Below are 15,362 nucleotides of genomic sequence, written 5' to 3' on the forward strand. Positions count from 1 at the left end.
TATGAGTGTTTCTGTAACTCCAGGATGCCTCTGGCCAATCACATTCAGATTCCTCCCCTTCTACTACTCTTTTAGGTAGGGATGTTTCTGGCCTTTACACTAACAAACTCCACATTTGGTAGCAACAGTGTTTAGATGAAAGCTAAACATCATTGCCACTCCTATTATGGCTAGTAACAAATGATTTGCGTCACTTGGCCTCTGCCACTTACCCCCCCACCATGCACCATATGGTGGCTTGGAGATTATCCATGTAGATGTAGACATAGATGCAGTCCTTCAGCAGCACTGGCTTCACGTTTGTGCGTTATCATGGTAAGCCAATCCTGTAGCTCTATTTTTTTCAAGTGACAGGGTGCTTATCTGCTGTTGCAGCAAACTAATGTGATCAGGCTCATTCAGGGCCGCAGCTGCAGCATAGGGAGCCGATTCTGTCATCTCCGTTGGTTGGCGAGGACATTAAACAGGCATGGTTACAAAAGTGGGACTGAGACCGAACACATGTACACACAGAAGGTCTCGCTCTGTTCTAGGCAATGGAAAGGTCCCTCAGCAGACATCTGCCTGCAGTGACACTTACATCACATGCAGGTGGCATTGGCAACAGGGCTAGCGATGGTGGCAGCCTTGATAACAGCACCCAGCGACAGCACATGGTGCAACACAGCCTGTGGTGGCTCTTCTACGGCTGGCGGCTCACCCCAGCGCGGTACATGATGTAGCGGCGTGCAGCCACACAGTGTGCTCACATGTTTGATTGGACCGTCAGGGCCTAATGCATTCTCAGGCATGCCTGAAGGCGTGTCTAGCACTAACAGCTAAGTGGCCCATGGCAGCAAACTGCTAGCCATCGCTATGATGCCAGCACATAGGATCAGCAGGAAAATATCAAATCAGATCGAACGGCAGGAAAAATCCCTCTCCTGACACTAGTTTGGACATGTCAGGATGATATTTGGAGCTCAGGTGTGCATTTGGGGTGTTTTTCCCCACACCTAAAATGAGAAATGACAGGATTCAGCTGGTTACACCATTACCGCTGCAGTGCCATCCCTGGTTACTCTGCCACTCTCACAGCAGTGTTTTTTCACACATTCGCAGTGCTGTGCTCTAGACCTGCCACAGCCTCCTCATGCAGTACCTCATATGTGCATTTTCAGCATACACCCATCTGTCAGACCCTCTGAACAGTCACCCAGAAACGCCACTGCACTCTTCCCTCGGTTATCTCATGCTAGCAAAGCAAGCCTAGCACCTGCCCACTGTGCATGCACTGCACACAGTCTCGAGGCTGATCTGGTCTGGTACCCCTCAAATCTTGTGCCAGACACTTACTCATTGCTCGTGCACACTGCTGGCACCACACCTGCCCTCGCTGTCACACAGTGGCCTGGCACTGCTGACATCCAGGTAACCTGCCACCTCACATCCAGTGTCCTGATGTCCAGTGCACATCCTTGTCATATGACCAGCACCTACAGTATCAACACTGCTGCCCTTGGCCTCAAGACAGGTACAACATGCACCATGAAGAACAAGCCATAGATGCCTATTGCAAAATAATATTAAGACATGCCTGCATTGTCTCTACACTTGCAACACAACATGGTGAGACTTTTCATTTTCCAGTAAGAGACTTTAACCTCATGGTGTTATATCTGTTTTAGTGGTGATGAACCCTACCGTGTGCAGTTTTAATCTTTTTCTTGTCCCATGGTACTCAATGCATCACACAGCAAGACCTTTGTTTTTTCCTGCAAAACATCCATGCTTCATGGAGCAAATTTGTGTTAGTAATGACACATGCTCGATATGTGACATTATTTCTTTTCTGCAGCCCGCAATAGTAAAACATTATTCCAGTCCTCCATGTAGTGGCTTGGTTATCTCAATAAAGAAGTCTGCTTTTTCTCTAACCTCCATAGTGTTGTTATTACTGCCATTGTCTACCATGCATGCCCCCATGTGTTGACTCCTAGCTAATTTTATGTGGATTGTTTAAAATGGGGAAGGAGTTGGAGAGGAGGACTAATTCCCTTCAATGCTATCCTCGTGATCTGTGTAGTTAAGTCAAGATCCCCATTCCCTGTGGCACCCAACATTCCATTGCTGCTGCATGGTGGTCACTGTAACATCCCCAGAGTTTATAGTTGCAGAGAACTTGCAGTGCTTACTGGCCCCCAGCTCAGGAAACCCAGGTTCACCAAACCTGTGCCTGGCAAAGGCTGGGTGCCCTAAGATTTAGATGACTTGGAGTGGCACGTGTGGCTTATCAAAAATACCATGGATGTGGCAAGCACTAACCCCTGTTGGAACTGCTGGGCAGTTTTAATGAAAAAGAATTTATCTTTTAAACTGTAATTACATTGCAAATTGATCAGGGGCACTTCCAAGTGAAATGAGCAATGGCTTCAAAAAACAGCTTAGCAAATGTTCTACCTTCCTGGATGTTGAACCCCAGCACTATGATGGCTCCATCCATATTTCTGTTCGTATCAACACACTAACAATCAATAGCACCTGCATTTTGACAGGTGTCAACACTTCACATTGCTCCCATGTGATCTGGCCAATCACGGACAGTGCTTCTGCAATGACAAGCATTCCCTTGGCCTGGAAGCTGAAGGTCTCAAGGCCCTCACAAACAGACACTAGTCCCCCAGACCTAGTTCTTAGATGGATTTCCAATGACACACACACACACACACACACACACACACACACACACACACACACACACACACACACACACCCCTAATACTCGCACCTGCACTGCCATCAGCAATGGGCATCCCTATCATCCCACGTGAAACAGCTGAACCATATCTTTAACCAGGACTATGATTATCTATCATCGTGCCCAGAAATGAGCTACATCCTACCCACAATCCTTCCACTGTCCACACAATCTATGCAATATCCTGATTCATTCCTCTGCCACACCCACTCCTAACCCCCTGCCAAATGGGTCATAACCCTGGGGAAGACTAAGGTGCATAGTTCTATCACAGGCTTATCCTATCCCATCAGAGAAAGGGCCACCTGTAAATGCAGCCTTGTGAGTTGCCAGATTTGCTGCTATTTCTACGTAGCATTTTATGTGGACATGACCACCAATCATTACCAAACTGTGGCCCAGAACAGAGTTGACTGGCCAGTAGCGGCACATGCTGCTGAACACAATATGCTCCAGTTCAATAGCTTCTTCCCAACATGTGGCATCTGTATCCTGCCCCCTGCACCAGATTTTTCTGGGAGTTACCTTTGCAATAGATCCTTCAATCCCATAATACTCCTGGCCTCAATCTCTGCTAAGCCACTGCACCCACACGTTCTATTTAACAGTCCCCCTTCCTCTGTGCCCGGGTTTTGCAGTGCTATCGTGTTCACCTGCTGCCTCCCCTTCCCATGTATCTGCACCATACACCTGCTTCCTCCATCTGAGCTGTCCATCACCATTTCCCTTCCCTCTCTCCCACACTCTGTATCTTTTCTCCTGTCTCCCAACCACTCCCCCCAAGTAAACTTGCAGAACTGTTGTACTTTAATAACATTGTTATTGTTCTTGTTATTACTATTTATTGCCTTGGCAAAATGTCTATTGTGTTATACAAGGAGTGACTGACTGAAAATTAATGGTGAATTGTATGTTTCATTTAAGCAAAGTAAAGAAATAGCCAAATCTGCACTGCTTGAAATAATGTCTGCTATTTATGATGTATATGATGATGTTCATCATCAGTATTATGTGCTGCAGTGGCAGCAATCTCACATCCACCACTGGGTAAAAGTGTCTACGTTGCTAAACGACTAACTTGGTTCCTGGCACCCACTGCAGGTTGCCTATCTAACAGCTTCCAGGGAGTTCAATTCTTAAAAAAAAAAAACTGGATGTTTACTGATCTTTTAGATTTTTGCACAAATTACCGTCTTCAACTATGTACATCCATGTTCTTGCAATCTTCTAATGCCACCTAAACAGGTTGCACTAGATCACAGGCTCAGTATGAAACAACAAACTCACTTAAATCCACGTACCATCTATCCATCTGACTACATCTGCCATCCATCTCCATATCATTTTCATTACAGTCCACCTTCATGTCATTTTCATTACAGTCGTGCTTAAGTCTCCCAATCCAGTCTGTCATCTGATCCATTTCTTTGTTTTCCTGCCTCTTCAAGATGTTCACAACGTGCATTTCTCTACTGTTTACTAAGCAAATCTTAGTTTTTGAATGGTTTTTGCATTTAAAGTCCACATCTCACTGCCTTTGATCAAAAATGGTAATACACACTGAAAGTAGTCCACTTTAGTTTACCAGAATCACTCCGTACCATGTTTTATGCTTTTGTTAATTATTTTTCTATTCATTCAGTGACCATTCAGTGACTGTCAATTTGCATTACTTTTGGATATGGATTATACATTGTTTAGTCTTATTGTAATTATTTCAGGCCTACTATTAAAATTATTCTATTACATATATACTAACAATTACAGCTCATTTGGCTTCTAGTTGTGACAGATAATTAAATAAGTAAGGGAGTCTTTGTCACAAATATAGTCTAACACTCTCAATCTAATTCATGTTGTAAATAATTTTAGTACAAAAAAATTGAAGCAGGAATGAATAATGAAAGTAACAGGTTCTGGTATCTTCTACATAATGATACAATTGAAACTTACAACAGAGAGGCAAGTCTGAAGTGTGTATGCATTCACCACAACAACACAACTCTTTTTTAGACAATCTGCTCTACAATAAAGATATAAAAATTACCTTAAAAATAAATTTTACATTATTCTCTCTCTGTCATGGCAAATGTTGGAATGTAAATAACTTAGATGATGGAGTTCACATTATTTGAACAGAAGTAAAACAATACAGAGACATGTACACAAAATTGGCTGGGCTTTCCTTTTAAGTCAATACAGAAATATTACTTCCTCAAATGCCCTTTCACTTCATTTAACAACATTGATCCAATTACAATTTTTTCACAACTAACAATCAAGTTTACAGAGCTATCTTGAAGCATTTTTACTACTATTAAAACAAGTGACTTTGAGGACAATGTTTGGCCAGCAAACCTGTAAAGAGAAAGACCTTAACTTATTACCAGTATACACATAAAAGCACTTTAAAGTAATACCAGTCGATTTCAGATACATGGAATGCAAACAGTATTTCAATTCCGTCTTTGCAACTACCAGACAGTGGATGTTTTATCATCAGATTAATTTGTCTTGCCAAAATAAAACATCAACAGTCTATAATGAAAGATATTTACGGTTTGATGTGCTTTCTAGATTGAGAAACAGTTCGTTACAAGATGTTGATTTTTAGTTACAGTATTTGATGCCTGGGTTTTTACTCTCATGAGGAAACTGTGCCTACTTGCACCTTTTTGGGCTATTGTTTCGTTTGGCATTGTTGGTTCTGGCCTAATTGTGTGTTTTGTGTAATGTTGCCAGCTTGTATTAGTTTTTCTTCAATCTAAAACTTTTTTTTTCCAGTTTGTCATTGTGTGTTATTCTCTTTCCAAAAATCTTCCATATACACAAAGCATTAACATTCAATGAACAGTTACTCAGTGGTTGAATAAATACTGGAAACCATCCACAGTACAACATAATTGAAAAATCACATAGAAAAAAAGGGGAAAAAAACTTTCCTTTTACATCCTCCACCCTTTGTCCGTGCACCTTCCTCCACCCCGCCCCCCTCCCTCCCCATTTCATTTCACCTCTTGCTCCTCACCCTTTTCCTCCAACTCTCTCCCCATCTGACTACTTTGAATTTATTGTTCAGCATATTTGCCTCCTCCCTCCACCATCTACTCTTACTTAGGCTTTCGACTCCATCACTACACCTTCATTTCTCTTACACATTAAATAAATACACACTAACATAATTAAATGAAAGGACACACAAATGAAAAACTGAAAAAAAGCAGCACAGTTTTAGATTGAAGAAGTAATGGCAAGTCAGCAACACTACATAAAACTAACAACACATATTTAGCAAAAAAGATACTAAATACACAATGATAGTACTACATTGTGTTGTGCTTAACATTAAAAAATGTGTAGTTCTGCAAAGAATTATGGGATTAGGCCAGATACAACAGTACCAAACGAAAAAATAGTCCAAAAACATGAAAGCAGATAGCGTTTCCGAATGTGACCAAAAAATCCGGCATGAAATACTGTAACTGAAAATCATCTTGTAACAAACTGTTTCTCAATTTTGGAAACATGTCAAATTCTAAATATCTTTCATTAGATGTTTTATTTTAATAAGACAAAATGGATTTGGTGACAGAACATGCATTTACTTGTAGTTTCAAAGATGGAATTAAAATACCCTCAATAACTGTACATCAAATATAGTCAATAAGGCCACATAAATGAAGAACATAACAAAAGGAGTTGGTATATTACATTTAAGAGGGGAGGACCAAAGCAACTTGTTACCTAACTGATTTATGTATTTAATTATGCATGTGGTGATAGATCGCTAATGATGTATCTAGAGCTACTACAAACATAAGGACCACGTCTGAAATCTATGAACATTATTATTCTTTTCACACATCAGTTAGCTACCTCTTCTGTTTGCGAGTATTGGTGTACTCAAATGTTGTTTATATCCTTGGATTTCATGTGTGTTCTTTGCCTTAGCCTTCAGTGCTTCAGAAAAAAGTTAAAATGTTTGCACAACAAGCTGTGAGATCCGTGTCATTTATGCTTTTTGCTTAATGATGATCTTCTCTAGTTCTTTAATATACCTTGTAATTAAAACTTCATTTCTGGCTGTATGTACCTCACATTCATTTGTTTATCCATTCATTGTATTCCATACATGAGTCAAGATATACATTAACAAAATACTATCAACCTGTATTCTGTATTAACAAAATATCACTATAATGCTTTGTATTATTCATACTTTTGCCAGTTAATTTAAATCAATTAAATTAGAAAGAAGGCTACTAATAAAAAAAAAATCTGTTGTTTCCTTGGTTACAACTGATGACTCCAATTTATATCATGCTGGTGTTAAAGGACATGTTTGATACACCTCTCCAAGCTAGTCAGTCCTGCAGGAGTTTCTTCATCTCTGCACATATACTGCAACCTACATCCATTTGAACCTGCTTGGCCCCCCTCTACAATTTTTACCCTCCACATCTCTATTCACTACCAAATTAATTTTCCTTGATGCTTCAGGATATATCCCATTAATCTATGCTTTCTTTTAGTAATCTTGTGCCACAAAGATCTTTTATACCTGACATCATTCAATACCTCTTTATTGATTATCATACTCTGTCAGGCCAAAACGTTTTGAGGCTGGGTAATAAAAAACAGAGAAAAGTTAAGATGGCAGTTTTAATGTGCTTCAGGTGTTCTACATAGTATTCCCTCACTTGAGTAAAACACACAGAATGTTCATACAACCATGTAAAACTATCCAAGTCTTTCTTTGTGATGTTGTTCAACTTGTGCACCATGTTGGCTTGAATTCTGCTTATGTCACCAAAGCACTGACCCTCCATATGAATTTCTGCACTTTGTTGTTTGTCCAAGTCTTGTCAACTGTGATGATTTTTTCCAGAAAAGAACTGTCGCATTTTCCATTTGAATCAAGTCTTGGCAGGCATTACATATAACTGTTTTTGGTCAGACAAAGATTGCACGCACTTTTCTCTTCTTCAAAACATTCTAGAAAACATCTTCAGCACTCAATTTAGAGATGTTGCTCCATTGCAATTTGTGATAACAATGCTGACACACCACAATCACATATCTCCTCCTTAATTCAGACTGCCTTACAACTCACTTATCAAATGCACATCTGTTGTTGACAGTTGTTACCTCAAGCTGCCACGATAGTTATAGCATTCAAGTCACCTGTACACCATGGTTGCATTGGTCTCGGAACTTTTTGGATGGATAGAACATCTTTGCATTTCAGAAGATTTGTGCTCTTTTTGTTTGAACTGTCCATCATTCACATTTTACTTCCATGTGAGGTTACATTTGACACATATTTTCGGTAATGACTCCCTAACAGTCGAATTTATATTAAGTGTTCACATATTTACCTTTATCAGAAAAGCTTTCCTTGCTATTGCTAGTCTGCATTTTATATCCTCTTTAATTCTGCCAACATCAGTTATTTGGATGCCCAGATAGCAAAACTCAGCTACTACCTATCATGTCTCATTTCCTAACCTAATTCCCTCATTATTGCCTGATTTAACCATACTGCAACATCCTTATTTTACTTCTGTTGCTGTCCATCTAATAAGCTCTTTTTCAAGACACTAACCATTCTGTTCAAATGATCCTACAAGTCCTTTGCCATCTTGACCAGAATTACTACATCATCGGCACACTTTAAAGAGTTTTCATTTCTTCTTCTTGAACCTTAACTCCCTCTCCAAATTTCTCCCTGTATTCCTTTACTGATTGCTCAATGTAAAAACTGCATAGTCTACATCTACACTCTGCAAACCAATGTGAGATGTATAGCAGAGGGCATGCCTCATTGTACCATTTATTAGGGTTTCTGCCCATTACATTCACGTACACAGTACAGGAAGAATGATTGATTGAATGCATCTGTGCATACAGTAATTATTCTAATCTTATCCTCATGATCCCTATGTGAGCCATACATAGGGGGTTGTAGTACATTCCTATTTAAAGCTGGTTCTTGAAACTATGTTAATAGACTTTCTCGGGATAATTTACATCTATCTTCAAGAATCTTCCAGTTCATTTTCTTCAGTATCTCTGTGACATTCTCCCACCGATCAAACAAACCTGTGACCATTCATGATGCCTGTAAATCCCCTTTTAGTCCTATTTGGTATGGGTCCCACACACTTGAGCAATATTCTAAAACTAGTCACACGAGTGATTTGCAAGCAATCTCCTTTGTAGACTGATTGCATTTCCCCAGTCTTCAACCAATAAGCCAAAGTCTACCATCTGCTTTATCCACAACTGAACGTATGTGATAATTCCATTTTATATTCCTACAAAGTGTTACATCTAGTATTTGTGCAAGTTGGCCAATTACAACAGTGCCTCATTGATGTTATAGTCATATACTACTACTTTTTTTCATTTTGTGAAGTGCACAATTTTACATTTCTGTATCAAGATTTGACTGAATATTTATGCAAATTCTCTCTGATGGTACTTCATCATAGATAATTGCTTCAGCTGCAAAAAGTCTGTGGCTACTACTAACTTTGTCTGCCAATCAAAATGTTCTCAATCCAGTCACAAATTTCACTTGATACTCCATATGACCGTACTTTTGACAATAAACATAGATGTGGTACTAAGTCAAATGCATTTCTGAAATCAAGAAATACACCATCTACAGACTGCCTTGATCCAAAGCTTTCAGTATGTAATGTTAGAAAAGTGCAAAGTTGGTGAGACATGTGGAAAGTTGGGTTTCAAATGATCAGTTTTTTTTTTTCCAGAATTCATGCTGTTTGGCATTGAGGAGGTCATTCTGTTCAAGATATATAATTATGTTTTAGCTAAGGGTATGTTCTAAGATTCTGCAACAAATCAATGTCAAGGATAATGGATGGCAGTTTTGTCGATCACTTCTATTATCCTTCTTGTAGACAGGAATGAGTTGCTCTTGCTACACACGAATCCCGACTGAACAGCTTCCCTCTCCCTTATCTCCAGAGAATCCTTCAGATCTCTAGGAAGGATAAAGTACCCAACACCAATGTATTATGGCTCGCAAGCACAACCAGCATTCATGTGCTCCTGAGCCACTGCAGCCTAATGTGCCTGGGACATGTCAGGCACATGGATCCTGAGTGAATACTGAAAAAAGTGTTGTACAGGGAACTTCAGGAGGGTGAGAGACCAGTAGGAAGACCGCACCTTTGCTTCAAGAATGTCTGCGAGAGACATCTGACCAAGGCCAGCATTGATCCACGTCAGTGGGAAAATACAGCTGGTGACTGTGTCAAGTGGTGACACGCTGTGCAGTGGGGTTGAGCTTGCAGAGAACGAACACATGGAAGAAGATATCAGGAAGAGGGAACGATGGAAGGAGAGAGTGGCCTCTGGTGGAAGTCCTTCACATTTCAAGTGCCCAAACTGCAGTAGACTGCCACTCTTGAGTGGGACTTTTCAGCCATAGCAGATGTTGCAGAGTCTGAACCAACTATGCTACACCACCATCCTTCAAGGATGGACGGATGTCATAAAGACAGGAGTGACCTGTGCTTTCTTCCAAGATGGTCACAGTTTTTTGTTCAAGGAATCTATGACAGATTACACTTAGAAGAGGGGCTAACTCAGCCACAAATTCAGTACAGAATCTGATAGGGGTTCCATTCGGCCCTGGTGCATTGTTCAATTTTAACGATTTCAACTGTTTCTCAACACCACTGACACTCATTTCATTCATCTTTTCAGTGGCATGAGGATTAAACTGGGGCAATTCTCCTGAGATTTCCTTTGAAAATGGAGTTAAGCACTTCAGCTTGTGTTTTGCTACACTCATTTTCAGTTACTGTCTTATTTGCGAAAGACTGGACACTAACTTTGGTGTCACTAACAGCCTTTACATACAACCAGAATTTCTTTGGGTTCTGTGAAAGATCACTAGACAATATTCTGCTATGATAGCCACTGAAGGCACCACGCATTGCTCTCGAGGTCCAAATGCATTTCATTCAGCATTTCTGTATCTATAGCCCGACACTTTGTTCTACACCTATTATGCAGTTTCTTTACAGTGACTGTGTACTATGGAAGTTCCCTCCCATTATGAGCTGTTCTACTTGATATATATCTATCCAGTGTGTGGTCAACTATTCTTCTAAACCTGAGCCAGAGTTGCTCTACATGCTCCACATCGGTGCAGAAAGTTTCAAGTTTTGTAATTTGTTAATCATTGTTGATACAACCGTGTCATGATCACTGATACCAGTTTCAATGTGGATATCCTCAAAGAGGTCAGGTGTATTAATTGCCATTACATCCAATATATTTCCATCATGAGTGGTGTTCCTAACTATCTTTTCAAGGTATTTTCAGAGAAGGCATTTAGTAAACTTTCACTGGACATCTTTATCACACCCACCACTAACAAAACTGTAATTTTCTCACTTAATTGGTGGATGATTAAAGTCTCCACCAATGATTACAGTATGATAGGGGAACATATGCACAAGTAAACTGAGGTTTTTCTCAAAAGTTTACAGCTACATCAGGAAATGAGTCTGGTGGGTGACAGAAGGATCCAAGTTTAATTTTACACCAACCCCTGATACTGAGTGTTGCCCAAACAATCTCATATGCAGCTTCAATTTCTATCTTGGTGGACTGAGTTTCTTGTCTATTGCTACAAATACGCCACCTCCAATGCCTGTTAACCTATCCTTTCAATACTCTCTCAAATTTTCCCCAAAAATCTCACTCCTATCAATTTCAGATTTCAAGCAGCTTTCTGTCTCTAGTATTATGTGAGCTGCATTGCTTTTCAGGAGCACTTCAAACTCTGGCAGTTTGCTGCTAATGCTTTGGTAGTTAACCATTAGGATTTTAATACTCTCATCTGAGGGGGGCATTTCTTTCGATATTACACTGATACTTCTGGGTACCCCCCCATGAACCATGGGCCTTGCCGTTGGTGGGGAGGCTTGCGTGCCTCAGCGATACAGATAGCCGTACCGTAGGTGCAACCACAACGGAGGGGTATCTGTTGAGAGGCCAGACAAACGTGTGGTTCCTGAAGAGGGGCAGCAGCCTTTTCAGTAGTTGCAAGGGCAACAGTCTGGATGATTGACTGATCTGGCCTTGTAACAATAACCAAAACGGCATTGCCGTGCCGGTACTGCGAACGGCTGAAAGCAAGGGGAAACTACAGCCGTAATTTTTCCCGAGGGCATGCAGCTTTACTGTATGATTCCATGATGATGGCGTCCTCTTGGGTAAAATATTCCGGAGGTAAAATAGTCCCCCATTCGGATCTCCGGGCGGGGACTACTCAAGAGGATGTCGTTATCAGGAGAAAGAAAACTGGCGTTCTACGGATCGGAGCGTGGAATGTCAGATCCCTTAATCGGACAGGTAGGTTAGAAAATTTAAAAAGGGAAATGGATAGGTTGAAGTTAGATATAGTGGGAATTAGTGAAGTTCGGTGGCAGGAGGAACAAGACTTCTTGTCAGGTGACTACAGGGTTATAAACACAAAATCAAATAGGGGTAATGCAGGAGTAGGTTTAATAATGAATAGGAAAATAGGAATGCGGGTAAGCTACTACAAACAGCATAGTGAACGCATTATTGTGGCCAAGATAGATACGAAGCCCACACCTACTACAGTAGTACAAGTTTATATGCCAACTAGCTCTGCAGTTGACGAAGAAATTGAAGAAATGTATGATGAAATAAAAGAAATTATTCAGATTGTGAAGGGAGACGAAAATTTAATAGTCATGGGTGACTGGAATTCGAGTGTAGGAAAAGGGAGAGAAGGAAACATAGTAGGTGAATATGGATTGGGGGATAGAAATGAAAGAGGAAGCCGCCTGGTAGAATTTTGCACAGAGCACAACATAATCATAACTAACACTTGGTTTAAGAATCATGAAAGAAGGTTGTATACATGGAAGAACCCTGGAGATACTAAAAGGTATCAGATAGATTATATAATGGTAAGATAGAGATTTAGGAACCAGGTTTTAAATTGTAAGACATTTCCAGGGGCAGATGTGGACTCTGACCACAATCTATTGGTTATGACCTGTAGATTAAAACTGAAGAAACTGCAAAAAGGTGGGAATTTAAGGAGATGGGACCTGGATAAACTAAAAGAACCAGAGGTTGTACAGAGATTCAGGGAGAGCATAAGGGAGCAATTGACAGGAATGGGGGAAATAAATACAGTAGAAGAAGAATGGGTAGCTTTGAGGGATGAAGTAGTGAAGGCAGCAGAGGATCAAGTAGGTAAAAAGACGAGGGCTGGTAGAAATCCTTGGGTAACAGAAGAAATATTCAATTTAATTGATGAAAGGAGAAAATATAAAAATGCAGTAAGTGAAACAGGCAAAAAGGAATACAAACGTCTCAAAAATGAGATCGACAGGAAGTGTTAAATGGCTAAGCAGGGATGGCTAGAGGACAAATGTAAGGATGTAGAGGCCTATCTCACTAGGGGTAAGATAGATACTGCCTACAGGAAAATTAAAGAGGCCTTTGGAGAGAAGAGAACGACTTGTATGAATATCAAGAGCTCAGATGGAAACCCAGTTCTAAGCAAAGAAGGGAAAGCAGAAAGGTGGAAGGAGTATATAGAGGGTCTATACAAGGGCGATGTACTTGAGGACAATATTATGGAAATGGAAGAGGATGTAGATGAAGATGAAATGGGAGATATGATACTGCGTGAAGAGTTTGACAGAGCACTGAAAGACCTGAGTCGAAACAAGGCCCCCGGAGTAGACAATATTCCATTGGAACTACTGATGGCCGTGGGAGAGCCAGTCCTGACAAAACTCTACCATCTGGTGAGGAAGATGTATGAGACAGGCGAAATACCCTCAGACTTCAAGAAGAATATAATAATTCCAATCCCAAAGAAAGCAGGTGTTGACAGATGTGAAAATTACCGAACTATCAGCTTAATAAGTCACAGCTGCAAAATACTAACACGAATTCTTTACAGACGAATGGAAAAACTAGTAGAAGCCAACCTCGGGGAAGATCAGTTTGGATTCCGTAGAAACACTAGAACACGTGAGGCAATACTGACCTTACGACTTATCTTAGAAGAAAAATTAAGGAAAGGTAAACCTACGTTTCTAGCGTTTGTAGACTTAGAGAAAGCGTTTGATAATGTTGACTGGAATACTCTCTTTCAAATTCTGAAGGCGGCAGGGGTAAAATACAGGGAGCGAAAGGCTATTTACAATTTGTACAGAAACCAGATGGCAGTTATAAGAGTCGAGGGACATGAAAGGGAAGCAGTGGTTGGGAAGGGAGTAAGACAGGGTTGTAGCCTCTCCCCGATGTTGTTCAATCTGTATATTGAGCAAGCAGTAAAGGAAACAAAAGAAAAATTCGGAGTAGGTATTAAAATTCATGGAGAAGAAATAAAAACTTTGAGGTTTGCCGATGACATTGTAATTCTGTCAGAGACAGCAAAGGACTTGGAAGAGCAGTTGAATGGAATGGACAGTGTCTTGAAAGGAGGATATAAGATGAACATCAACAAAAGCAAAACAAGGATAATGGAATGTAGTCTAATTAAATCGGGTGATGCTGAGGGAATTAGATTAGGAAATGAGACACTTAAAGTAGTAAAGGAGTTTTGCTATTTGGGGAGCAAAATAACTGATGATGGTCGAAGTAGAGAGGATATAAAATGTAGGCTGGCAATGGCAAGGAAAGCGTTTCTGAAGAAGAGAAATTTGTTAACATCCAGTATTGATTTAAGTGTTAGGAAGTCATTTCTGAAAGTATTTGCATGGAGTGTAGCCATGTATGGAAGTGAAACATGGACGATAAATAGTTTGGACAAGAAGAGAATAGAAGCTTTCGAAATGTGGTGCTACAGAAGAATGCTGAAGATTAGATGGGTAGATCACATAACTAATGAGGAAGTATTGAACAGGATTGGGGAGAAGAGAAGTTTGTGGCGCAACTTGACCAGAAGAAGGGATCGGTTGGTAGGACATGTTCTGAGGCATCAAGGGATCACCAATTTAGTATTGGAGGGCAGCGTGGAGGGTAAAAATCGTAGAGGGAGACCAAGAGATGAATACACTAAGCAGATTCAGAAGGATGTAGGTTGCAGTAGGTACTGGGAGATGAAAAAGCTTGCACAGGATAGAGTAGCATGGAGAGCTGCATCAAACCAGTCTCAGGACTGAAGACCACAACAACAACAACAACAACTTCTGGGTTTCCTGCAGCTATCGTTATCTGGAGTGGATGGACAGTCACCTAAATTTAAAAAAACGCTTGTGTGCACCTCATACACATTCAGCTACCTGAGTAGAAGTCTCTGATATGCAGTGCACACATGACCCATTTCAGGGTCAAGTATGGTCAATCCATGGTCCAAGTCCAGGGAGCCACAGCCTAACTTGTCACAAAACCTCCAAAGTGTCTAGCTCAGTCCTCCTACTTGACTGAGAACCGAAAAGCTACGATCAATTCTGGGGATAATGCAGCTTTTTGTGGGCTTCGTTGAAACTCTGTGCACAAGGCTGGTCTTCTCAAGCTTCTCTGCCATCCACTGGAATGACTCAAGTATAACCTTGGAGCCTAGATGACTGGCATCATTTGTTCCAAT

At 40.6% G+C, this 15,362-nt stretch overlaps 1 protein-coding gene across 1 annotated transcript in view; it reads right to left on the bottom strand.

Moving 5' to 3' along the window:
* Positions 1-3,878: 3,878 nt before the first annotated feature.
* Positions 3,879-15,362, bottom strand: part of LOC126412189 (AP-3 complex subunit beta-2) — a 255,075-nt gene continuing 243,591 nt past the window's right edge. Inside the window, exon 19 of the mRNA XM_050081668.1 lies at positions 3,879-5,095. Coding sequence (XP_049937625.1) covers positions 4,945-5,095 — 151 coding nt within the window. The 3' untranslated portion in view covers positions 3,879-4,944. The remainder of the gene's footprint in view (positions 5,096-15,362) is intronic.

This window comes from Schistocerca serialis, chromosome 7 (assembly GCF_023864345.2).
Source record: "Schistocerca serialis cubense isolate TAMUIC-IGC-003099 chromosome 7, iqSchSeri2.2, whole genome shotgun sequence".
NCBI lineage: Eukaryota > Metazoa > Arthropoda > Insecta > Orthoptera > Acrididae > Schistocerca > Schistocerca serialis.